This window comes from the organism of the source record quoted next, unplaced genomic scaffold (genome assembly GCF_019419815.1).
Source record: "Pyrus x bretschneideri cultivar Hongxiangsu unplaced genomic scaffold, Pyrus_bretschneideri_v1 Contig42, whole genome shotgun sequence".
Taxonomy (NCBI): Eukaryota; Viridiplantae; Streptophyta; class Magnoliopsida; order Rosales; family Rosaceae; genus Pyrus; species Pyrus x bretschneideri.
Genome location: NW_025999746.1, coordinates 2286956 through 2312571, shown reverse-complemented (window position 1 = coordinate 2312571; position 25616 = coordinate 2286956). Strand labels below are relative to the sequence as shown.

General features: G+C 38.6%; 1 protein-coding gene and 1 pseudogene across 1 annotated transcript; one reads left to right on the top strand and one right to left on the bottom strand.

The window, feature by feature from the left end:
- Nucleotides 1-3277: 3277 nt before the first annotated feature.
- On the bottom strand, nt 3278-5430 carry LOC108867474 (proteasome subunit beta type-7-B-like). Its single transcript, XM_048566545.1, has 4 exons — nt 4579-5430; nt 4278-4364; nt 4096-4183; nt 3278-3891 (listed from the first exon to the last, which is right to left on the bottom strand). Exons 1-4 carry the CDS (start codon nt 4647-4649, stop codon nt 3862-3864), a joined length of 276 nt encoding a protein of 91 aa, XP_048422502.1. The 5' UTR covers nt 4650-5430; the 3' UTR covers nt 3278-3861.
- A 185-nt stretch (nt 5431-5615) lies between these two features.
- LOC125469362 lies at nt 5616-14252 on the top strand (annotated as a pseudogene).
- Nucleotides 14253-25616: the final 11364 nt, after the last annotated feature.

Here is a 25616-nt window from a genome sequence, read left to right as displayed (position 1 = left end):
TTGCGTTTTTCGATGATTTGAGGATAGAGATGAGAGGTAGAGATGTCCCACCGGGCGTGCCAAATTTGTGAACACGAAAAATTCCTTGAAACAAGAAACACGAGAATAACGTGTACAAAGTAATATTTTGTGTTTGATGATTTTGGGGTTACGATCTCTCTCAAATTTGGTCCTCTGATTCTATCTTCGTAAGATGTAGATTTGTTGATCCAAGGGCCGTCGAGGCTTGATCTTGGATGAACAGTTGTAAGTTTCTTCAAGGGCCTTCGTGGCTTTGATCTTGAAGGTTGATGGAAGTTTCTTCAAGGGCCTTCAGGGCTTGATCTTGAATGTTGATGGATGAGCGGATCTTCAAGGGCTTTTGGGCTTGATCTTGAAGAACAGTTGGTTTTCTTCAAGGGCTGTCGAGGCTTGATCTTGAATGAACAGTTGGTTTTCTTCAATGGCCTTTGTGCTTGATCTTGAAGAATAGATGTGTGGATTTCTTCAAGGGCTTTTGGGCTTGATCTTGAAGGTTGATGGATGAGCGGATCTTCAAGGGCTTTTGGGCTTAATCTTGAAGAACGGTTGGATGTGTGGATTTGTTGATGTTGTTGATCCAAAGGGCCGTTGGGGCTTGATCTTAGGATGAACGGATGAATGATGAACACTTTCTTCAAGGGCCGTCGGGGCTTGATCTTGAATTGGTGGAAGTTCTTCAAGGGCCGTCGGGGCTTGATCTTGAAGGAGGATTTGACGAAGAATGAAGAGTGCTTTCTCCATTCTTCGGGATTCTTGGGAATTTGGGGGTTGGATGCTTGAGAGCTTTAGAGTTTCAAAGCTTCAAGGATTTTGGATGTGTGGGGAGTATTCTCTTCCATTTTGGGAGTAGAGAAATGTATTTGTGAATTGGTTGATGCTTGATACCTTGATGGAGAAGCCTATTTATAGGCTTTGAGAATGAATCACCACCACAAAATATTTTTTTCTTTTCCAAGCACCATTGCCTAATTTTCCCACTTAATGCAATATTGAAATTGAAGTGGTGTAACTTATTGCCTAATTTCCCACTTAATACCATTTAAAACTTGAAGTGGTGTAATTTATGGCCTAATTTCCCACTTAATACCATTTTAAACTTGAAGTGGTGTAACTTATGGCCTAATTTCCCACTTAATACCATTTTAAACTTGAAGTGGTGTAACTTATGGCTTAATTTCCCACTTAACACCATTTTAAACTTGAAATGTGTATGCTTTGTCATTGCCCAAATGAGAAAACCTTGCTTTGATCCGTAATGGATTGAAGTTTGCTTGCCTTGTCATTGCCCAACATGAGAAGAAAAACTTGTTTTGATCCTCAATGGATTGAAATGTACTTGCCTTGTCATTGCCCAAAATGAGAAGAAAAACTTGTTTAATCCTTCAAGGGTATTTCTCCCTATTTTGTTGAGTCACACGCCACATGTATAATTTGTACAACACGTGGCGTATGCCATGTATGCCTTGACACGTCAAAACTTTAATGCATTGGCTTGAATTCTGGATATTGGTGAATAAAGCAAAGTCTCATGTTCATCTAGGTAAGTAAGATGTTCATCGTCGGTCTCTAAGTGGTTGAGAATTCCTAATGGAAGGCTTCCCTTTATTTATCTTGGGGTTCCAGTTTTTGTTGGACAACCTAAGGGTGCGTTTATTAATTCGTAATCATATTGAAAGAAATTGAATTAAAGAGGAATTTGATTGAGGATGAATTGAAATGAGGTGGAATCGGAATCAGATTCCTATTGAAGTTGTTTACTAAAACTGTTTGGAATCGAAATATAAATGATGTTGAATCTATATAAGTTATTTAGTAATTCACTTTAATCGGAATTAAAACAACAATGATTACTAAATTGCCCTTACATAAATAAATTATTTTCATACTAATTAATTAAATTAAATTCCACCCATCAAATCTCCTTGCTCCGTTCCTAATCCCCAAGTAACTCTTCATTTTTCTTCTTTTTCGTAAAGTCCGCACCACCCTCATACCCCAACTATCTTCAACTTCCCCCTCTTATTTTTCCATCTCCCTCCATCTCTCTTCAACCACACAGCCATTGGAATATTCCCAACAACCACCATAGCAGTGGATCCACCACCACTGCATCTTCAATTCCAGGTGTTAAGAGTGTCGTTCAATTGACATATGCGGCACCGAACGAGTTTCAAAACCATTGTTCACTAATGACAACCCATTCCACCAACTCAGTCTTCGAAGCCCATCGTGGCATAAAATCATCCAGAATCGTGATTAAGCTGGTGAATGTGCAAGGGAGTCGGCAGACTGGGCAAGGAGAGTCACATGTACGAAGGGGGAGGTAGAAGATATGGGGGTAGTTTGGGTATAAAAGTTGGATTCCCAGAAGAGCCTTCTCCTCGGAACCCAAATACCACCTCCATTTAGGGGATTCAATTCCGAGAGATTTAGGGATCCAATTCCTAATTTTAAGTGGACCCCATCTTGTTTTTTATTCCGAAAATGTTAGTAAACGGCTTGAATGCCTGGAACATAATGCAATTCTGTTTCTTGCCATTCCGTTCCGCTTATTTCCAAATTTTGGCAGACAAGATTCATAATTTTATATCTGAGTGGCGTGGTCATTCTCTTTCTACGTATTATTTCAACTATTGTTAGCATGTTATCTCACAATTTTTCTATTTATGCTTGGCCTAAGATTGTTTTATTACAAGTTCGCAACTGGACGCGCAATTTTATTTGGACAGAGAGTATAAATTCTCAGGCCCATTTTCCTGTTTCTTGGCCTACAATAGAATTGGTCTTTTGCGGCGCACAAAGAACACCGTAAATGGTTATTCACGGCATGAACCCCCAAGCAGTAAAAGCCCCCGTCGTAAAAAATGTTTTGTCAAATACGACGTACCCTACTAGTCGTGAATAATTTAAGCAAAACACGCCGTAAATGCATTTCAAGGCGTGCCTTGCATGCCTTAATTGGTATTAGATATGGTGTTAAGGGAGTGTTGTAATATTGCAAAAACAACTACAGCATACATATGTGCCGTAATTTATATCTAATACGACGTTTATTGAGTGTGATAATATTGTGAAGGCAATTACGGCATACGTCGCATATTGTAAAAAAAGACTACCATCAACAATTATTGCTAATTTTGCATCCGTAATTTACATTTATTATAACAATTCATTTTAGATGAACCTCACTTCATAACATCTAAATTAATGTTGTAAAGAATACAATAAAAAGATAGCAACAGTGATCATAAACACATTAAACTCAAAATACTTGGACTAATTAGTAGAAATTGTCAATTACAGTTCAATTGGAAGTTTTCACACAAACAAAAAATTTGAATTGTTTTGTTCCTCTTGCAATTGATGTACATCCTAAAGTTGACAGAGGAAACTAATGATGACTACAAAGCTGCATCCTACCAAAAAAGCAATCTCCCAAGCACATCCTCCATGTCCATAGAGCATCCAATTTTGATCACAAAATGCACCATACCAACAAAAATCAAAGCAATTCTTCAAGAAGTGCTGAGCTAATTCTCAAATCCTGTTAGATCATCCAGTTAGAAAAACCTAGCAGATCCGAGAGCAAAGAAACATAAACAGGTGAATATTAATGATGACGATGATCATAATAATTTTTAAAGAGTTCACAACAAAAAGTAGCGATTGCTAAATCTATATAACGAGATAAATCCACATGGATGGAGAAAGCCCATAACAAGTTGGGATCAAGTCACATAGGTTTTACCTTGGAAACTGAATACTAAATGAACATTCACATGCTCCTTGTGAAGTGGTGGTTTCATTCTTCCTCGCCTCCTATCACTTCCACCTTTTCAGTCAACAGAGTGATGTTTGTGAAGAGAACCTCTGCACAAAAGAAAAAACAACAGATTCGGAAAACGTTTCAGGTGTGCTCACATCACATAACAGTTGCAAACCAACTCATGGAGGCATGAAATTTCTCATGTATGACAGTAGAAGATGAATGATGCCAAGTTTATGATATGCAAGACAAGCGACAATTTGTAGTTGAATGATTAGAAAGCTAAGTGAAAGAAATGTGTTTCTTACCGGTCTTCTTGGTAAACTTATAGCCTTCACACTGACATAGGTACGAGGGGTGGGCACCAAGCCGTTCCTCAGGCATTCCCTGTGTCTCCTGAGCCAACAAAAATGTACAAAAAAATTTATATCAATACCAAATTAATACTCTGTTTTTCCCATTGAAACAACAAACCTTAGTTATCACACACCCATCAACATTGCTTCCAATTCCCAAGTCATTGAAAATTCTGACATAACATATTGCTTCAGTTACAAGCTTTATGCCTTCATCCCCTCTGCATCAAAGTAAATACCCAGAAATCTAAATGGGGACGTCACCGACTCACTACTAATAACCATATAATAGAATACTATTATAGGCATAAAATATGCAAACGCTATAGAAAATGCTAGTAAAGGCATAAAATACTATTTGATAGCATTTTTAAGAAAAAAAATGCTACAAATGAATGCTATTAAAGAGGGTTTGTGGTGTAGTGATAAACACACGGTGGCTCAATTCGAACTCCCCAACGATGCCCCCGCCACCAATTCCTTGGTACCACGATGAGGGAAATCATACCACCTACTCCTCAACTGTAGAAAACTATCCAGAAATTCATGCAACGATTTATCACTAGCCACTGACGAGAATGGGGCAGCAGCAACACAAGAACAGTGAAAATATTATCAAGAAATTGATTATTCAGTGTCAAGTTTCCAGCTTTTGCAAGTCAAGATGTAAATGACATAGCAATAATTTTACCTTGTCGCTGAAACCTTAGGTTTAACTTCAGCAAGCCAGAGAGCTCGCTGTTAAGAAGATCCACCACTCTTCGCAACTCCAAGGCCTTCAATCCACCTTCGTCGACGCCGAGCCCAGCCACCACCGCCTCATCCTGGGGCAAGTAATTTACGAAATTGCCACCCTGAGCTCTGCAGCGGTGTAAGTTTCAGCATTGGATTGCTGCTTGGGGAACGATTGTCGGAGAGAGGTGGAGAGCATGGGATTGGGATTCAGATTGGGCTCTCGAGGGATTGGATTGTTGTGGTCTGCATTCTTGGGGACAAAGACCCTTTGGGGTTTTGGGAAACCCTTGCTTGCGACGGGTCGCAGGTGACAATTTCGGTTCGACATGTTGTACCTCGCACTGAGTCCGATCGGGTCTCTATTGAGGGCAATTGAGACTCAGAGAGAGTTCGGCGTGGATTTGGGCGTCGTCACGCTAGAGAGAGAGAGAGAGACTGGAGAGATGAGATCCGTGGATTCAAGGTGTTTGGGTCACGGTGGTGCGACCGTGCGAGAGCCGAGAGGAGAAGAAAGAGGAAAGTGAATTGGGATAGTCTGGAATTGTATTAGTCTTAAAAGATTTTAAGTCTGACAATTCATTAGGCGCCATTACTTCCCGCTCTAGATTTGGGAAGGAATCTGAAAAGGTTAAAATCATTATTTACCAAGTGTCATTCATATCATAAAAAGTAGGGACCTAAATATATGAAAATTCTATTTTAAAACATAATGCAAATCCCCATCCAAGAACATTCCAATTCCCATTCCTCTGTTTGATTCCGAACCCCCCCTCCCCAATTAAAGAGAGAATCAAACCCCATGACATCGACTCTGATTTCGAATCCCATAGCCACCTCTGATCGAGCTTGGGATTCTTCTAGAAAGTAAAAGAAGAAGAAAATCCAACCCAAGCAAGACCACCTCCACCAACAAGAACCCGCCCACAGCCACACCAAGTGGAAGTCTGAGGCTTAGCTGACATGCCCAACCCCGATATCCCCACATATCAGGAAAAACAAGTGTTGGTCGACACCCAAGGGTGACGAAACCATTTTAAACATGCATGCAAATAAAAAATAAGTAATTAGAATGATTATGTTAAAGTAGGAACGTGTTAAGAGCATACAACTTAACCAGAACAATATGAAGGAATTACTAGGAAAAGATATGAATAAGATACGAATAAAGGAATGATACCTACGTTCAGAAGATTCAAGGATACCTAAGCCGAAGTGCCCTGACGCTGGGATTGAATGCCTCGATTCTAACTCCTGAAGGGGGCACAAAACAGAAAGGATGAGTGGACCAAAGTTTATAATAATAGTACAAATAATAAGAAAACCATTTTATTTTTGAACATAATAAAACCATTTTATTTTTGAACATAATAACCCCCTGTTTTGAAAACACATATATAATACTACATAGTAGGTTTTATAAAAACCCTAGCATGCCATGAAAAAACATTTGTTCTGTACTCAACTAGGGGTATCATAGTCCCCCGAAGGTAGTACCTGTCCATCTCCCGAAGGTGAAGCTATATAAAGTAGCATACATCCATATAGACACTAGCTGCGGCTAGTGAAGTTGTCCGACACTACTTTCAGCAGTGAAGCTGGGGGTATATAATATATCATATCTCACTCCTCCGTCATTAATGTCCTACGGCCATAGACATCAATATACCCGTGTTGTGTGGATATGTCGTATGATAACCCACTAAACAAGTACCAAAAACATATCTCAAAATCTTGTATCAAACATTGGAGCTCACTAGCTCAAAGTCTTATCTCATAAATCCAAGATAAATCGTATTCATGAAATCCATAAAATAATTCATGTTCATAAAACCATAATATAAATCGTATTCGAAAACCATAGAAATCCATATAGGCAAATCCAATAGTTCAATATACCTTTAATAAAACGTAATTTCGATAAATCAAACTATTTTGTAAACCATAATTATCAAAGTCCATAAAGCATATTATAAATCATATTCAAATCATGAAATATGGAATGCATGTTAGGCTAATATTTATAAAAACAAGTAAGTTAAGAAGGGGTCCACTCACTGCTACTTTATTCCCCGAGAGCCGCTCGAACTAGCATGAATGAGATCACCTTCACCGATGCACCTAAACGCACATATAGAGGCCATTTAGTAAAACTCTATTAAAATGATCGAATTTGAGAAAATGGAGCATGGATTTGTATTTGGGACATTGAAATTAGTCTAGGAGGAGTCTCGGACCAAACCCGAAAAGTCAACCCGAAATCAACAATCAATTGTCAACGTTGACCAGAAAGTCAAGGGTCACCGGGTCAACGTCGGGTTGGGTTGGGTCAACGGTTAGTGGGTTGGCCCGATTCATTTGGGTCAAATGGGTTAGCCCAATATTGATTTGGGCTTGGGTTAAGTTTAGGTGGGTTAGGCCTAGGATAATGGGTTATGGACATGGGCTCGGTTCTAGGGCTAAAAGGGTTTGGGATGGGTATTAGGTTTAAGGCTTAGGCTTAGTTTTGGATTGGGTATGATTATAAGGCCCAAATGTTAGGGTCGGTTTAGTTAGGGCTGGGCTGCCTCAGGCTGGGTCTGGCCCGTTACACTCGCGGGTCACCAGACCCTAAAGAAGAAGAAGGCCAGATTTCGGCCTGAATTTCCTGAGCTCCGATGGAGCTTAAATCTCAACTAAATATCACCATATAATATACCAAAATGAAGCCCGTGAAGCAAGGAATCGAACCATACTTATCTCATGGCCTATCGCCCCCGAAGTTGGCTGAAAAAGGTCAGCAAGTCTCGGGTTCCCTTGCTGAAATCTGGGGAATTCTCCTATGCCATTTCTGCATTCAAACTTAACCCATTCATGCATGTCGGCTCAGTAACGCATCAGAAATTCAAAAGTAAGAGAAGGATGGTGTCCTCGAGGCTTACCATAGTCGAGATCGTGGTGTACTCGTCGAAAAACCATTGGAAACAAGTGTGGTACCACTGTACAGGGAAGGAGAGGGAAGAAGGGGTCTCAGTCAGGTTTCGGTTCATGATGGAGAGGACTCGAGGGTGGTGAGGTCATCGGAAAGTGACCCACAATGGTGATGATCCAGTCACCCTGTGGTGTTTTTTTGTGTGTATGTGTGTGTGTTTGTTCATTGAGAAAAAGAGAGATAACTGAGAGATGAGAGATATGAGCTGAGGGAAGAAGAGGTAAGAGCTGGGGAGCAAGAGAGAGTGTATTTCGGGAAAAAAAAAGAGGGTGATAATTCTGGAGAGACAATTTCTGAGAGAGATAGAGAGAGAGAGAATGCAGAGAGGAAGGTTACCCTAGAAATAGGGAGGGGATCAGCCACATGGCAACCTAGGGGAGATCCTAATGAAGAAATATCTTCAATTATAAAATTACTAAAATGCCCATATGTTTCGAATTCCGTAAAATCTTCATTCTAACTCCAAATTTGAATCTGCTTGCACCCACGCGTTCGTAGTGACGAGTACTACGAGTATACGCTAAAAAGGAATCTTACATGGCATGACAAGGTGGTCAACAAAATCAATGTTTTCGCCTTAAAAGGCATTTTCGTAAATTCACATTTTAAAATTATAAAAATCGTAATATTTGGGGACATGTCATTACAATCTACCGCCTTAAGAAAATTTCATCCCCGAAATTTAAAATAACTTGTTATATGTACGATACTCGAAAATAGGGAGAAAAATGTATATATATACAAGGGAGAAATCAGGTTAGAGTGGCTGCATAAAGAAGAATGCCATTTCATCGTGATTGGATTGCAATGATTCTTCTTTCATGCCTCCAAGCTCATACCTTATTCCTTCCTCAATAATATAGTAGTACAACACCCACATAAAACATAAAGTTGAAAATACAAATAATTATGTAATAACGTAAGAGCAAAAATATATGCGTATAATAAGACAACTACAAAAATTGATATATATATATATATATATATATTGTTCAAATACTTGTACTTAGTTTAAAATCAAGAGTGGAAATAACTCACCCAAAATTTGAAATAATAAAAATACACATATGTAAATAAAATAATGTAGTTTGAAAATATTTGCTTGGAAAAACAAAACCAAGAATGAAAATGAGCCTTGCCCAAACATTAGTCATGTCACGTACTCCGAGAATGAGTGTGTCTTGAGTCGAGTCCTAATCATAGCAAACTAATAGCTCATGTTGTCGATAGGTCAACTTACCCACTTGCTTAGTGAACCCAACAATTAAGCTATTGATACTACAGTCTGCAGTCTGTAATGCCGATAACTCATCTTTGTCTCGGTAAGCAAAAGAGAAGTTCCTGAATCCTGAGAATGCCATAATACCATTTTTGCTTCCCAATTCACGCCTCAATTACTTTGTCGTACTATCCTAGAACGCACCAATCAGAGCTACTAGAAGTGCTTCGACATCCACGTGAACATGAACATTAAGGTCCTAGAGTGAAGTAGTTGAAATATGCGTAGAAGCGAACACATGTTGTAAAACATTTCTTTCGTGACTAACCACGATGATCGTTATCCTGATTGAAAGGTATAAAATTTGAGACCTATATTAGAAGAACCATAATTCTGACTGCTTCCTTCGAATAATGTTTACCGCTTCAAACTATTCATAGAATTGGTCGCAAAATTACCAGGCTCGGAACCCAAGATGGAATTTAATCTCAGTAGATGCATATAAAAGGTGTTTTAGAGTTGGGTGGGAGACACCCTTAAAATATTTAGGCAAATGAACTTATATATATATATATATATATATATATGTATATTGTTAGAAAAGAACTACTAGAGTACGATATGATGCCTATGAATTGTAGCAAGATAATAAGAGGTGATTGTTCATTTCTCCGTGTAGTTAGTGATTGGTGATGCAATCCACTGACCACTTGCATTATTACTTTCACCAATCCCTTACTAAAAGACAGCTCAAAACCTCACAACCACTTGGAACTCTTCCTGGTAAGTCTAGTAAGCTTGTGAAAAGGTTATGCTCATAACGTTCCTATCCGAATTGATATGAACTAGGCGCATACTTCAGCCGAGTCGATCCCTCTTGAATTCCTTACAGATTTAGTAAGAAATCATGTTAAGAAGGCTAATGATCTTAACTAAAAACTTCGACGTCTGAGTGGTTCTCCTAGACAGTCTGTCCACTTCAGAAATGATACGAAGAATAGTAGGGTAACTCGATATTGACTAAGACATATTTTAGTACCAGAAGCTGAAACTAGGATTACGAACAAAGTTAACGTGGACCAAAATGTCAAAAAGTCTGGAAGATTCAAGTGAATGAGGAATTCGACCAAATGGTTCTAGGTATATTCCTCACGGATTGATGGATAGTACACCGAATGAGATGGTCAACAAACATCGAATCATTACCAAAGTCTCCACGGAGGGTGTTATTAAGTTTTCCAAGTACAGATGGTAATTGTTAACCCTAAGTAAAAGACATGATGGTTCACTTCATACAATGCTGATGTCGAAAGAAATTAGCGTCACACGATCATGCTGCAACCGTGCACGACAAACCATTCAGTAAACATCACCGCTGGATTCGGCATTTATTGGTGTCATCGAAAGGTGTGAGAATGGTAGGGTGAGGCAACATCTCGAACAAAATTGACTCGTTTCCTAACTGAAGATGAGAGTTTGGTTTATGGTCAACGAATCGATGACAAATGTTGATAAGAATCGACAAGATCAATGATATTTTGTAATTCACAACCCTTGAGAGGATCATCGATTACCGACTATCACAACCTTGGATTTGGTAAGAATAATGCCTCCCAAGAAAGGTACGAAGTCCAAGCGAGGTTAACAATTGAGAAATTTGCATAAAGCTGCATGTAGATGTCTAATAGCTAACCTTGTGGTCAGAGTAGACAAAGATGTTATCACTAAGACAATCACCGAGAAGATTTTTTGGAAGGTCCACACAAATTCCCTCAATGAAAACAATAAACCCGAGGAAAACTAATTCGAATTATAACTGATGCTTTCTTAATTTTTCTCCAACACGAACTTCGGGTATTTTGAGTAATCTCCCAACATGTATAACTTTGCCTGCCATTCCAAATGAACGCATGTTGTAGAGTACCATCACAACTTCCGATCTTTAACTGATCCCAACTCGACTTTATCCCACTATACTTCATCCCACTAAGATTTCCTCTAACTCACTTCACTCTGATGTTGAATGTCATTCCTCAATCACTTACGTCAACTTAAGGCACAATCCCGACATGAGTTTCTTATTCTTCAATAGGATGTAACTATTCAGGCAGGACGAGGATTGCATAACCGTGCCGAAAGACATCAACAAATGGAAGCCATGACATCCAAATGAAATCAAGGCCAACACACTACCAGAGTAGAAGAAGATCCTAAGTATGCTCTAAACAAACCTAGCTTTGATACCAAATTGACATGCCCCAACCCCGATATCCCCACATACCAGAGTAGACACGTATTGGTCGACACCTGAGGGTGACGAAGACATTTTAAACATGCATGCAAATAAAGAATAAGTAATTAGAACGATTATGCCAAAATAGGAACGTGTTCAGAGCATACAACTTAACCAGAACAATATAAAGGAATTACTAGGAAAAGATACGAATAAAGGAATGATACCTACGCTGAGAAGATTCGAGGATACCTAAGCTAAAGTGCCCTGATACCGAGATCGAATGCCTCGATTCTAACTCTTAAGGGGGCGTAAAACAGAAAAGGTGAGTGGACCAATGTTTATAATAATAGTACTAATAATAAGAAAACCATTTTAGTTTTGAACATAATAACCCCCTGTTTTGAAAACACATATATAATACTACATAGTAGGTTTTATAAACACCCTAGCATGCCATGAAAAACATCCGTGCTGTACTTAACTAGGGGTATCATAGTCGCCTGAAGGCAATACTTGTCCCTCACCCGAAGGTGAAGCTGAATAACTTGTCCATCACATGAAGGTGAAGCTGAATAACATGTCCATCACCCGAAGATGAAGCTGTATAAAATAGCATACATCCATACCGACACTAGCCGTGGCTAGTGAAGCTATTCGACATTGCTTTCAACAGTGAAACTAGGGGTATATAATATATCATACCTCAATCCTCCATCATCTGTGTCCTATGGCCATAAACATCAACATACATGTGTTGTGTGGATGTGCCGTATGATAGTCCACTAGGTAAGTACCAAAAACATATCTCAAAATCTTGTGTCAAACATCGAAGCTCACTAGCTCAAAGTCTCATCTCATAAATCCAAGATAAATCGTATTCATGAAATCCATAAAATAATTCATGTTCATAAAACCGTAATATAAATCGTATTTGAAAACCATAGAAATCCATATATGCAAATCCAATAGCTCAATACCTTTAATAAAACATAATTTCGATAAATCAAACTATTTTGTAAACCATAATTATAAAAGTCAATAAGGCATATTATAAATCATATTCAAATCATGAAATATGGAATGCATGCTAGGCTAATATTTTATAAAAACAAGTTAAAAAGGGGTCCACTCACTGATATTTTATCACCTTCACCGATGCACCTAAACGCACATATAGAGGCCATTTAGTAAAACTCTATTAAAATGATTGAATTTGAGAAAACAGAGAGCGAATTTGGAATCGGGACATCGAAATTAGTCTAGCATAGATCTCGGACGAAACCCAAAAAGTCAACGGTTAACGTTGACGAAAAAGTCAAGGGTCATCAGGTCAACGTCGGTTCGGGTTGGGTCAACAGTTAGTGGGTTGGCTCGGTTCATTTTGGTTAAATGGGTGGGCCCAATATTGATTTGGGCTTGGGGTTAAGTTTAGGTGGGTTAGGCCTAGGATAATAGGTTATGGACATGGGCCATGTTCTAAGGTTAAAAGGGCTTGGGTTGGGTATTGGGTTTAGGGCTTGGGCTTAGTTTTGGATTGGGTCTGATTATAAGCTCCAAAGGTTTAGGCCGGTTTAGTTGGGGCTAGGCTTCCTCGGGCCAGGTTTGGCCCGTTACACTTGCGGGTCACCAGACCTTAAATAAGAAGAAGGTCGGATTTCGACAGGAATTTCCCAAGCTCCGATGGAGCTCAAATCTCAACTAAAAGTCACCATATAATATACCAAAATGAAGCTCGTGAAGCAAGGAATCGAACCATACTTATCTCATGGCCTATCGCTACCGGAGTTGGCCGAAAAACGGCCAGCAAGTCTCGTGTTCCCTTGTCGGAATCTAGGGAATTCCCTCGTGCCATTTCTGCATTCAAACTTAGCCCATTCATGCATGTAGGCCCAGTAATGCATCAAAAATTCAAAAGTAAAAGAATGATGGTGTCCTTGAGGCTTACCATAGCCGGGATCATGGTGTACTCGTTGGAAAACCATTGGAAACAATGGTGGTACCATTGTGCAGGGAAGGAGAAGGAATGAGGGGTCTCAGTCAAGTCTGGGTTCATGATGGAGAAATCTCGAGGGTGGTGAGGTCGCCGAAAGTGACCCACAGTGGTAGTGATCTGGTCACCGCGTGGTGTTTGTTCACTAAGAAAAAGAGAGATAGCTGAGAGATGAAATATGTGAGCTAAGGGAAGAAAAGATGAGAGTTGAAGAGCGAGAAATAATGCATCCCGGGGAAAAAAAAAGAAGAGGGAGAGAGTTCTAGAGATAGAATTTTCGAGAGAGATAGAGAGACATAACTTGGAGATGAAGGTTACCCTAGAAATGGGGAGGGGATCTGCCATATGACAGCCTATGGAAGGTCCTAATGAAGAAATATCTTCAATTATAAAATTACTAAAATGCCCATATATTTCGAATTCCGTAAAATCTTCGTTTTAACTCTAAATTCGAATTCGCACTCGTTTGTAGCAACGAGTACTAAGAGTATACGCCAAGAAAATGGATCTTACATGATACGATAAGGTGGTCAACAAAAATCAACGTTTTCGCCTTGAAGGGCATTTTCATAAATTCACATTTTAAAATTAGAAAAAGCGTAATATTTGTGGACGGATTGTAACACCAGCAGTACCTCTACTCCTCCAAGCTCCTACATGCCCTTACCCAAGCCTCCATTAACTCGACACCTGACTTCTCCATCGCCGCCGCCAACTAGTCCGCTTCCACTTCTACTCCAGGATGCGGCCGAGCTATTCGCGAGGCTGCCTATAGAGTTCTTGCCGTCGCAGCTAAAGGTAAGACCCGTAAGAGCCGGGCCATATTCACTAGCCGCCTTAAAATCAAGTTCCGTCAACAAAAACGGCAGAGATTCGTTGCGGCACGGGGATCGGGTCGACCCGGCCCAAGAAACCCAAGTTCAGTGTCCATTAGCTAAAAGGGAAGGGTTTGCCGAAGTGAAGGGAAGGGAAGATGATGAAAACTAGAAGCGGGGTGGGATCTGGGTTTAGGGAAGACGGGAGTCGGAAGAAAAGGTGAGGGGATAAGGGGTGGGTCCCCTATGTAAAAAAAAAGTTTTTAATATTTACTTAATTTTTTAATAGAGAGTGGGCCCCGTCTCAAGCCATGTCACTATTTAACATAAGAATTGACAGATAAACTGACAGAAGATATGAAATTGTAAAAAATTCGTAAATGAGGTATGACAATGAAATTTTTTAAAGATGGGGTATGATATTGTGACTAACTCAATAATTTATTGCTTCACCTGGGATTATCTTTTAACTCATAATTTATTGCTTCACCTGGGATTACCTTTTGCATATATTTTCTATTTTTGTTGTAAGGCTATTGAGTCAGCTCAACATTTATTTTTCGAGTGCTTATTTTCTTTGGAAATTTGGCGTAGGGTTTTAGCCTTATTTCAGGTTTCTACATTATTCTCCGATATCACATCATTTTTTTCTTATCCTTTGCAGCGTCATTTTGGTACACAACTTCAATTATTATGGTGGGTATGATTGGGGCAGGTTTTTATGTACTTTGGCAAGCTCGAAATTTAATCCATTTTGAAGAAAAAAAAAATTACAGTTGATTAGTTGGTTAGTGGCATTCGCTAGCAAGTTTGTGAGCTGAATTCTTAGGGAATGGGTTTTATGTTAAACTCAGTTGATGAGCTTTGCATTCTTAGAGCGCTTGGAGTGCATGGAAGGCCTTCAAGGGCACCTAGAATTCATGAAGTTATTTGGATTTCTCCTTGTTCTTTTCGAGTTAAAGTTAACACTGACAGTGCGGCCCGTGGTTCTCCGGGTATGGCTGGTTTTGGTGGTACTTTCAGTGACCAATTGGGTCATAGTCTTGGATGCTTTGCAAGATCTTTTGGATTGCTACGTCTCGGAGGTGGCTTAAAGCTATTATTCATGTTGTTTATATGGCTTTTGAGAGGGGTTGACATTCTTTTTGGATTGAGTGTGATTCTTGTTTAGTAATGCATTTTCTTCCTAATGGCTCTTCTTAGGTGCTTTGTTGGGCAAATTGTTGTACCATCCTCTCTTCCATGTTTGGTTTTCTCACATTTATCACGATGGAAATTAGGTTGCAGGTTGTTTAGCAAATTATGGTGTTGGTCATGTTGGGGTTCATTGGTGGGATTCTTGTCTGCAATGTGCAGTTCCGGCTTTTGCTCATAATCTTTTAGGAAATTATCATTTCTCTTAGAAGTTCTTGTAATTGATTTTTGTTTTCTAATAATTTTCTACTTCTTGTTAGGGTTTGGTTGCATGTTTCCTCAGACTTATTGTATCTTTATCTTTTCCGTTAATATATTCATAATAATATCTTTTTTCATGATAGCAATGTTGAAGTTGATGTAACATTATTGTTTTGATTAAAAGAAAAATTATAACCTTGGGCAAGAATTACGTGGCATCATAGATGAAACTGAATTGCACATGACGGCGTGCAGCTCAAGGCGTCGGTTGGCGTGTAGTAGAAGCCCTCAGAGCACTTTCAGACAATTTTTTTGCTAAAAATCCAAACGGCATGGCCACGCGAGCAGTTACTAAAGCGCCCTTCTTGTTTCCCCGAAGAAGCTCCGATTAGAAAAATGAACAGCGGCAAAGACTTAACAGGAATCCAATCTTGTTGGGTATGTCCTCCCTAACACCACATAATAGGCGTTTAACGCTGTTAGCTTCAATTACAAGTTTGACTTTTTGAATTTGTCTGAAAAAAAGCTAAATTCTCAGTCAAAACTCAACAAACATGGTTTTAAAATGTAACGGTTGTGGTAAAATATAGTGTGAATATCACACATATGAATGTTCGAAAAAGTAAACCAACTTGCCATCAAAGTGAACTTTGGTGACAACAATTAAAAAATTTAGGTGAAAAAGTCTTAGGGAGGTGAAAAGTTTTCTTCATGCATGTAAAGTGGTATCGGATCAAAACCTCTATATATAAGGGTATGTTTGTATCCTCATAAAAACATACAAGATCAAAAGTGAAAATGATAATATCAATCTCCCTCGACTCTATTTACCTACATTCATTATCTGATATAGTTACAAAATTAAATAGTGTGAATATGATTCATGTTTCACTTTGATTTCAAGTAATTTTCTATCTCACTTTTTCTTATTTATAACAACTATAATTAATATAGTGTTAATGCTCGTATTAATGTGATGATGAGCAAAAATGCACCCAATTAAAAAGCATCAAACCAACTAGATTGGATTGGATTCTCACAAGTAAATCCGTCATATGTTTCATTCATATTTGTTTTTTTAGTAATTCAATTCAATTCGTCACATCATTAAAACTTAGCAAGATTGGACTGGATTGTCCGTTTGCGCGGACTGCGCATTGGATCTTGAACAATTTAAAATACAAGATTAATTGAAACAAGTTACACTTTCCATGTTGAAGAAATCAGGAAAATAATTCAGGCATTAGTATCTCTACTTCATACATACAGCTTGAGCTGTAATAGTCTTTTTATTTTTTCATATGTAAATGTACGATATTCATTGTTGAAAGATGAATAAGTACATGAAAGAGAATAGGATGCATTTATATTTAGGTCTTGATAAAACCTTGACGGAGATTTCTACTTGGTAAAAAAAAAAAAAAAAAAAAATAATGTCTTGCACCAACAATACATAGTTGACTATCCTCAAATAATACATCAAGTATCAAGTCTTGGGGGTTCAAACCAAATTAAATCATTTGCAGCAGTCAAGCCAAGCCTTGCCAGTCTATGAGCAACACCGTTAGCTTCTCTTTACACCGTTAGATTGGGCAGCAATAGTTTGAATCTAAATTAAATTATAAAAGTCTGCTTGGGATACCACTGAAAAACTCTTAACTGAAAGCTTGATAAGCCCTACTTTGCACATTCAGTCCTCCATTGGAGGTTCAAGAACTTAACCGCGAGTCTTTGAATTCCGTTCACTTACAATCCCTTCAACAACCCTTCATCTTCTTCTCAATCTTAATTATCCAATCCCAGCCCTCCCTGGTTTCTCTTGCATACTGTTTTCTAGGTTCATATAACAGCCTTTGAAAATACACATCCAATCTAGAAAGTTTGTCGGCATATTCATACCTTTTGTTTTGAGAATGAACCGCGGAGCAACTGCAAACGAGCTCTATGCCCTTTTCCATTTCAATTTGCAGATTCTTTAGTTGCTCATTTGGAAGCCTGGTCCAAAATCGTTTTAAGTTTACTAGGGTGTATTCGAGGTATATGAGGATGCGCTTAAACATCTCTGTCTTGTCCTACGCTTGTATAACAGAGCGTTGCACTAGCATAACAGCGAGTTGGAGCACTTCTAACGCTTCCGCAAGAGCAGCCTGTTGTACACCATTCCGTTCAATTCGCTCGTGCTTATCCGTCACTGTATCACCTGGCGGAAACTCTACTCCCAAGTCCCTTTCTAACTGCTGTTTTCTCAGTTCATCGAGCTTGACAGCGGTCTTCTTAGCCAAAAGCGAGTCTTCATTATCAGCCCTATTTTCTTGACATTTCAGTCAGTTCAACGATTCTCTAAGAGAATGATCCAACTCAACATTTTGATTGGAATAACAAGGCTTTGTGCACCAGATGTACCGGTTCCACGTACGAGCTTTCGGTAGCTTCCTAATGAGCTCTCTAACTTCCTCCATTTGTCTTTGTAAAATTTGTAATTCATCGTTTTCGAGATCCAATTCCACGTTATGATCTTCTATCTGTTGGATAAGTCGTGGTTGTAAACATTGTATCGTCACCTTGAGATCTAAAAGGAAGGGTTTACAGTGCATAGTAGTCGTGCCCATGGATTTTGAAACGACATCATACACTTCTCTAGAAAGTGCTTCTATCGCAGCCACTCCAACTAAATCCAGTGCCATTTTCTACGACGGTCTAGCACCAAAAAGTCTCTGTCTCTCTCTAAAGTTTTAGTGGATATCAAGCAAAGTAAGAAAAACAGCAATCCTAAGGTATAAGGCTTTATATCGGCAACAAAACCAAATTCTACTAGCCTTCCTACTAGGAACTGAAGTTCCGAAATCCTTTTAAGCCTTAGTCCAAATCCTATTAGGAATTGGGAATTAGTAAATTGAATTTATGGGATAAGGAAATAGTAAACATAAAATTATCCAAAATCCGAAGCTTTACTAAAAACGAACACAATTCTATATATGCTGCGTATTTTTATATTTACCAAAATTTCTGTGTAGAGTTTGTATATGACTCTACTTCATCCACCTAATTGTAACGGAGCGACAGCTGATATAATATATACTAGATGAAGCCCACACACCATTTATGTGTAAATATAAAAAATTGAAAAAGAAAAAAAATATATGGAAAAGAGAAGTTGGAGAGAAATGTGAGAGAAAGAGAATAATGTGTTTTTTTTTTTAATTAGTGAAGCCATGTAAGTGGGGTTTGAAATTTTTTTTTTTTTTTGATTTGTGCAAAATTATGTCATTATCCATGTTTTGATTTTGTGATATAAGTTCAAATTGGCTTGCCACCCCCTTTTTGGTTGGTAAAAAAGAATTTAATTAATAGATAGTTTAAAATTTTCGACTGTTAAAGTTAAAACATAAAATGGAGGACAATATTAGCTCTTCGGAGTGGAATGATGTAGGACATAGCTAGAAACGTCCAGCCTCAGACCCAAAAAACGACTAGTCCTATATCCTTTGGGATCCCACTGCCCATCCCCCAATTTCATATTAACTATGACAACCCTCTCACAATGCCAAAGTTCGAGTTCCACGATATATCAAGACTCGGAGGTTTAAGAAAAGACTGTAAAGTTTTTCAACGTCTCTAAAAAGAAAATTTATCAATAATAGCCAAAATTTAACACTCACTATCATAAATGTCACTTTCTATAAAATCTTTCAAATATAACAGAAAATTCATATGAATAGACCTAAATGCCCTCAAAATTCAAAACCCATTTACACATAAAAACCAAAACAATTGAATAGATCTGATCTACATCTTTATTTGAGAAACTATCATCCCCTATGATACCCGGATACTTTACTTTGGTTGCATATCCCGTATTCGATACTTTTCGGAAAGGATACTTGATGGATACTCTTGGATACTTGTTGGATACATATCATGGTTAATGGATACACTTTGACTGGACGGATACACGTATCCCACATTTGGGATACAAGTATCATGCTCTTAGAATACTTTTACACTTTCAAAAAAAAAAAAATTAAAAAAAAAATTAATAAGAGACAAAGCTTTATTTGAAATCAGTGAATATGAATTATGAAAAGCAACCTCTAATTGAAACTATGAATACAACTGTCATCCTTCTTTTATATATACCAGGAGAATTAGATTTCCAACTTTTCTTCTCCAATAAATCAAATGAACTTGAATTTGAATGATCTTGTGCTATCAAAATATGTTCTAAATTATATTTTTATCTTTGTTTATTATTATATAAATTTAATTGCCGTATCTATCGCGTTCCATATCCTACTTTTTAGAGATTTTTCGTATCACAGTATCTGACACACCCCGATCCAAAAATTGAGGTGTGCTAGTCGTCACGTGAAGGTGACGTAGCCAAGTGCGCAATGCGGAAGTAAAAGAGTGAAAATACGAGGAAATAAAGTCAACAAAATAATTACAATAAAAAGATCAGTGAGTGATAGTGACAAACATAGAAGGAAAAAGGCAAAGTAAAAGTTCGAGTATCCTAGGTGCAGTCCAGAATAAACAAACACTACACAAGTGAACTAGAAAATCCTACATGGAGGGTGCTCTATCAGAACAGCCAAACCTAAGCTCTGATACCAAACTGACACACCTCAATCCAAAAATTGGGGTGTGACGGCTAGCACGCCCCAATTTTTGGATCAGGGTGTGTCAGTATCCGTGTCCGTGTTTTACAGATTATCCCCAAATTTCGACCACTTTTTGATGTTGAGTTGGGCAATAATTTGGGGAGCTAGGAACTCAATGTTTTGAAATGGAAAGATGGAAGCCCCGAACATCCTTGTATCCTGTACCACTTCCCTATGGTCTGGTTTTGTCCGCAGCAACTCAAACTCCTCCAAGCCTAGACCCTCTACTTTTCTGTTCCGTCTCAGCTTTGGACTCAAAATTTTCATTGGCATCAGAATTTTTGTTGGTAGTACTACTATAGTCGTGACATTTTTGCTCGCGTTGTTTCTTGTACTCCTCTTTTCTTCTCTTCTTGGTGACATGGAGTTTCTCAATTTCATTTGAGGACTTCTTTTTGTTTCCAGATTTACAGTTGGGTTGACATCACAAAATGTGCCTCTCATTTTTTCTTAATTCTGATCTAATAGGGTGTTGTCTCTTATGTTTATTTGGTTTTAATTATAAAGGTATTCAGGTCTATTTAAGTGGTTTTTCTGTTATATTTGAAATAATTTATAAAAAATGACATTTATGAAATTGATTGATAAATTCTCCTTTGAAAATACTATAGGAGCAAGAAAAGAAAATTAAGAAAACAAAAGACAAAAAAAAAAAAAATTACATATTGTCCAAGCAAATTAATTATAACATATTAACATTTCAACTTTTAACATTAATTAGTATTATGGTCTAGTTGTATTTTTTTTCACTTGTAAGTGAAGGGTTTTAGGTTCGATTCTCGCCAAATGTGTATTTGAACCACATTATTTTTAACTCATTATGAACATTATTGCTAACTCATTGTAAGGCTAAGGCCACCCTCTCCCTCTTAGTGTAGATAATATTTTTTGTTCAAAAAAACATTTCAACCTTTAACATGACTTTCCAGTGTTGAAACATGTCTCAAGGTCGAATCTTCTTCAACCAAATAAAAGAAAAAAACATGCCACTATATTTCTTACATTATTCAACCCTAATCTGCACGAGGCCAGAAGTTGTGTCCTTGGTTAGGGTAATCTCCTTCTTCTGGCCAGTCAGCATGTCCTCAACAGATACAGTAAGAATACCATTGGCGTCGGTATCATGAGACCGAATATTGAATATAGGAACGCCTCTGGGAGATGGAGGAATGTCAGGAGCCTAAAATCACCCATTATTATTTGCTTTTGCGCTCACCTTCATAAATGGCAAATCTAACATCAACTGGGTAGGTGACATCCAAGAGAGTGAAGTTCAGAAGCTTCTCATTTCCATTCCCACTCAAGACTGCAGCTTGTATGGCGGCACCATAAGCCGCGGCCTCATCCAGATGAATGTTTGCAGTAGTTGCTTGACTTCAAAAACACCATCACCTATGGTTAGTAGCGACACATCTACAGCACTGGCACGCCAATCAAATATCATTACACTGCTCTTGCCGTATCAACCGATCTTGTCAAGGCTATATGCGATGTACTTACTAAGAAGAATTTGTGCAAGACTATTGTTCTCGAGGTATTCGTAGGCCAAAATTCTTAGGTTTCCTTCGGAACCAAAGCCATACAGCCTCACTGTGCATAATTTTTTAGATCGCATAATCTTATTCAAAAACTCCTTCAACCCTACTGTCGATTCAGCTAAGAGAGCTTTTACAGCAGCCATTCTACCATCCTCAAGAAGTCCCTGATTACTTACCGTAGCAATTCATTAACAATGTCCAGGGAGAGAGAATGATACAATTAAATACCAAATTCAGCAGCACTGGTATACAAACACACACATTAAAAAAGTAAACCCGAACTTACCTTATAGACAGGCCCAAGACTTCCTTCCCCAAATTTATTGTCTAAATGAAAATCTTCAGTTGCGATCTTCAACTCTTTGTAGGTGTATAGTTTTACACCATGAATGTCAGAGATTTCTGTTGCCATAAAAAACTTAATCAGAAATTTATGATGCCATGTCAATAGAAGAGTATCTTATTTTGGGTACGTGACATTGTCAATGAACAATAACTTTCACGTCACTTGTCACATCATTTGATGTATAAAATTTCATGAAAAGTTTTGGTTCCTCTAGTAGCAACTTCAAAAAACGAATATGTGCACTTGTAGTAGCTACATGAATTTTCACTACCTTTCGCATGTTTCCGTGCGTATTCTCTCCAACTTTTTCCTTATCCTACTGAACAATGAGAAAACTTTGGTGAAGTATCAGGTCAGCTACCCTGCGTATTCGCGTGTCATGTACCAAATTCCAAGGATGTTGGAACTCATTGTTGTGCCACATCGGTCAGAGGGTCAAAGAGAAAGCAATTTAAATAGAAATACCCCTCTCTAATTAACATCAAGACCTTTTGTGATAAAACCCCACACCTGAAGATTGTGCAGGTGGTTAAGTAGGGACACTATCAGTGTAGTTGGAATGGGCTCTCGGCCCGTTAACCTAAAAAATTCTATATGGTATCAGAGCCAAGGGACGGGCCTGTACTGCCACGTGATTGGGTGGGTCCTCATTTGGCCCCACGCGATGGGTGAGTCTTAACATGGCTCCATGTAGGCCAAAGATGCCACGTGATTGGGTTGGTTCCCATTGGCCCCGCGTGATGGGTGAGTCCCAACATGGCTCCAGGTGGTTGCCAATGTGGATCTCCACGTGTGACCCATAAAATGGGGTCTCACATGCGGGGGAGTGTTGGAACTCATTGTTCTCCCACATCGGCCAGAGGGCCAAAGATAAAGCAATTTCCGTAGAAATACTCCTCTCTAACTAACACCGAAGCCTTTTGTGATAAAACCCCACACCTGAGGATTGTGCAAGTGGTTAAAGTGGGGATAGTATTGATGTTGTTGGAGTGGGCCCTCGGCCCGTCAACCTGAAAAATTCAACAAAAGAAAAGCCTTGTTGTGGCTTAAATTCGACTTCTGACTCTTCCTGTTCATGAACAATGTGGCATCAGAAATAGTGTCCAAAACGAGGTTTCCAAATGCACAGTTAACTTAAACGAATAAAGAATGAAGAGAATTTAGACATACCATTGAAACCATGTTTGAAGCTTGAATTTCAATTTGATTTTGTACAACACCACTCCCTTCAACTTTCTTGGCGCCCTCCTATAATTTCCTTGATTTCGTCATCTTCCCTGCTCCCTGTACACTCAACACATTCAAACGAACTGTAGGCCAATGGAAGTTCAAGTACTGAACGCCGACTTTCGGTTTGATCATATTGTATATACCACACTCTCTAGTTGAATATTAGACTGTGCACTGAGTATAAAAACGAAAAGGCTACATTTTGATTGAGTTATTCTAGATTGATAATGAGTATGCTATTTATAAAAAAACTCAAACCATAAACTATGTACTATTATTTTCTGATGTCCCGGTCAAACTCATGGTGGTAAAAACATGAGTTTGCAAACAAGCAGATGTGGATGCAAGCTCAGGCAGACATGTAGGCAGATAGACTCAACACATGCAGGTGAACTGGCAAACTGGACTTGACTTTACTGGCTGGCAAACTGATTCCTTTTCAAACATGTTGATGTTGAGAGTATGGAAAGAAAGCATATGAGTGATCCGCATCACTAAACGAATGAGATTTCCATAAATAAATTGCAGCAATGAATGGACAAAAACAAACATTATCACTTCAGTGGTCACAAGTCCAAGCACTGATCATTACAATCAATCCCAAACAGGCCATCAACTTGTGTAGGCATCAAAGCCTCCAAACAATTTTTTTCCTTTTCTTTTCTTTTCTTTTTTTTTTTTTTTTCCCTCTGTACTTGTACGAAATAGTGGGCGTGGATTTGGGTTGGGTTGGAGGCGGCGTGACGGCGCGGGATGTTCAGGCAGGGTTGTGGGCAGGATCAGGTGCGTGTACTCGACGGGTCTGGCTGCAGCGGACTTTAAATTCAATTCAGAAATTTTTGTTTTTTTTTTTTTTTTTACACATAACGAAAAGCTGTTTTTACTAGGAAACGACAAAACCTTGCAAACAATTAAATCCTACTCTCATAAGTAAGAAAGAAACTAACTGAATATAAAACTTTATTAAAAAAAGAAATACCGAATTGCTAGGAGACTACATAACTCGAAAAAGTTACATCTTAACTGACTTGTTATTTATAACAAACTAATCCTAAATTTATAAGAAAAACAAAACAATAGCCTATGTACCGTCTCCATATTTGTTACCGAAACCAAACGTTCTCTCGCATCCCTTGCTAGTTGCACTTTCGCTCTGTTTAGCAATCTTTGAAGAGGGTCATTCAATCCAAAGAGTTTGTTGGTATATTCATACTTTTTGTTGCTTGCCCAAAGACTAATCTTGGAGCACTTGTGAACGAGCTCTACACCCTTCTCCATCTCTACTCTAAAAGTTTCTAGTTCTTCCTCTGTAAGATGCAATACCTGGTTATATTCTGCTATCTCTTCTATCAATGGTTTTATGTTGTACAGCGTGGATTCGAGATGTCCCAGGATGCGTTTAAACACCCTCGTCTTTTCCTTAGTTTGTATAACGGCACTAAATAGTACCTCAAACACTGCTTCTAGAGCAGCCCCTCCTCCGTTTATTGGGGCCGCTTGCTTCAAACCACTGCCTCCAATTTGCTCCTGTACCACTGTTTGTGTATTGCTTACTGAAAGCTCTTGCACACCCTTTGCTTCCGGCAGCGCTGTCAGTATGTCCCTGTCTCTTTTCGGTAATTTCGACTGCCTTGTTGCCAATTTCAGTTGTCTTTTATGTATCTTCCTATTCAAAAGCTTCAAACCACTGCCTCCAATTTGCTCCTGTACCATTGTTTGTGTATTGCTTCCTGAAAGCTCTTGCACACCCTTTGCTTCCAGCAGCGCTCTCAGTATCTCCCTTTCTCTTTTCAGTAATTTCGACTGCCTTGTTGCCAATTTCAGTTGTCTTTTATGTATCTTCCTATTCAAAAGCAAGATCGCCTTCATCTCCCGGGCTTCCTGCAACTTGAGCAATTCAAACAGCTCCCTAAGAGAGCTATTCAATTCAATAAGTCGATCGGTGTAGCTGGGCTTCGAGCATTTGCAGAAACTGCACAAGATGTTGTAGTTCCACATGCTAAGCTTGGATAACTTGTCAACCAGCTTTGAACCCTCCTCTATTTGTTGTTGGAGACGTTCTATTTCATCTTTTGGGAGACCCAATTCCACGTTGAGTTCTCCTATCTCTCGGATGTCCCGCGGTCGTAAACAATCGAGTGTGAACTTGAGATCTTCAACGAGGGGTTTGTACTGCATAAAAATCCTTCCCATTGTTCCTTCACGACAGTTCTTCTCAATTAGAAAGTTTCAAGTGAATGATTTTATTGATGTGTAGAGTACAATATATATACAAGTCATAAACTTGGAGTACAAGTAACATTCCCTATTGATACAAGAATAATAAATACAAAATCAGGA

Bases quoted from the DNA above. Each gene is read 5' to 3' on its own strand.
- LOC108867474 (XM_048566545.1), bottom strand. From the start codon at position 4,649: ATGATTTCCCTCATCGTGGTACCAAGGAATTGGTGGCGGGGGCATCGT. The intron at 4,365-4,578 runs GTGTGTTTATCA...ACTTTGATGCAG, and splicing joins GGAGTTCGAATTGAGCCACC to AGGGGATGAAGGCATAAAGC. The intron at 3,892-4,095 runs GTAAGAAACACA...TCTTTTGTGCAG, and splicing joins TAAGTTTACCAAGAAGACCG to AGGTTCTCTTCACAAACATC.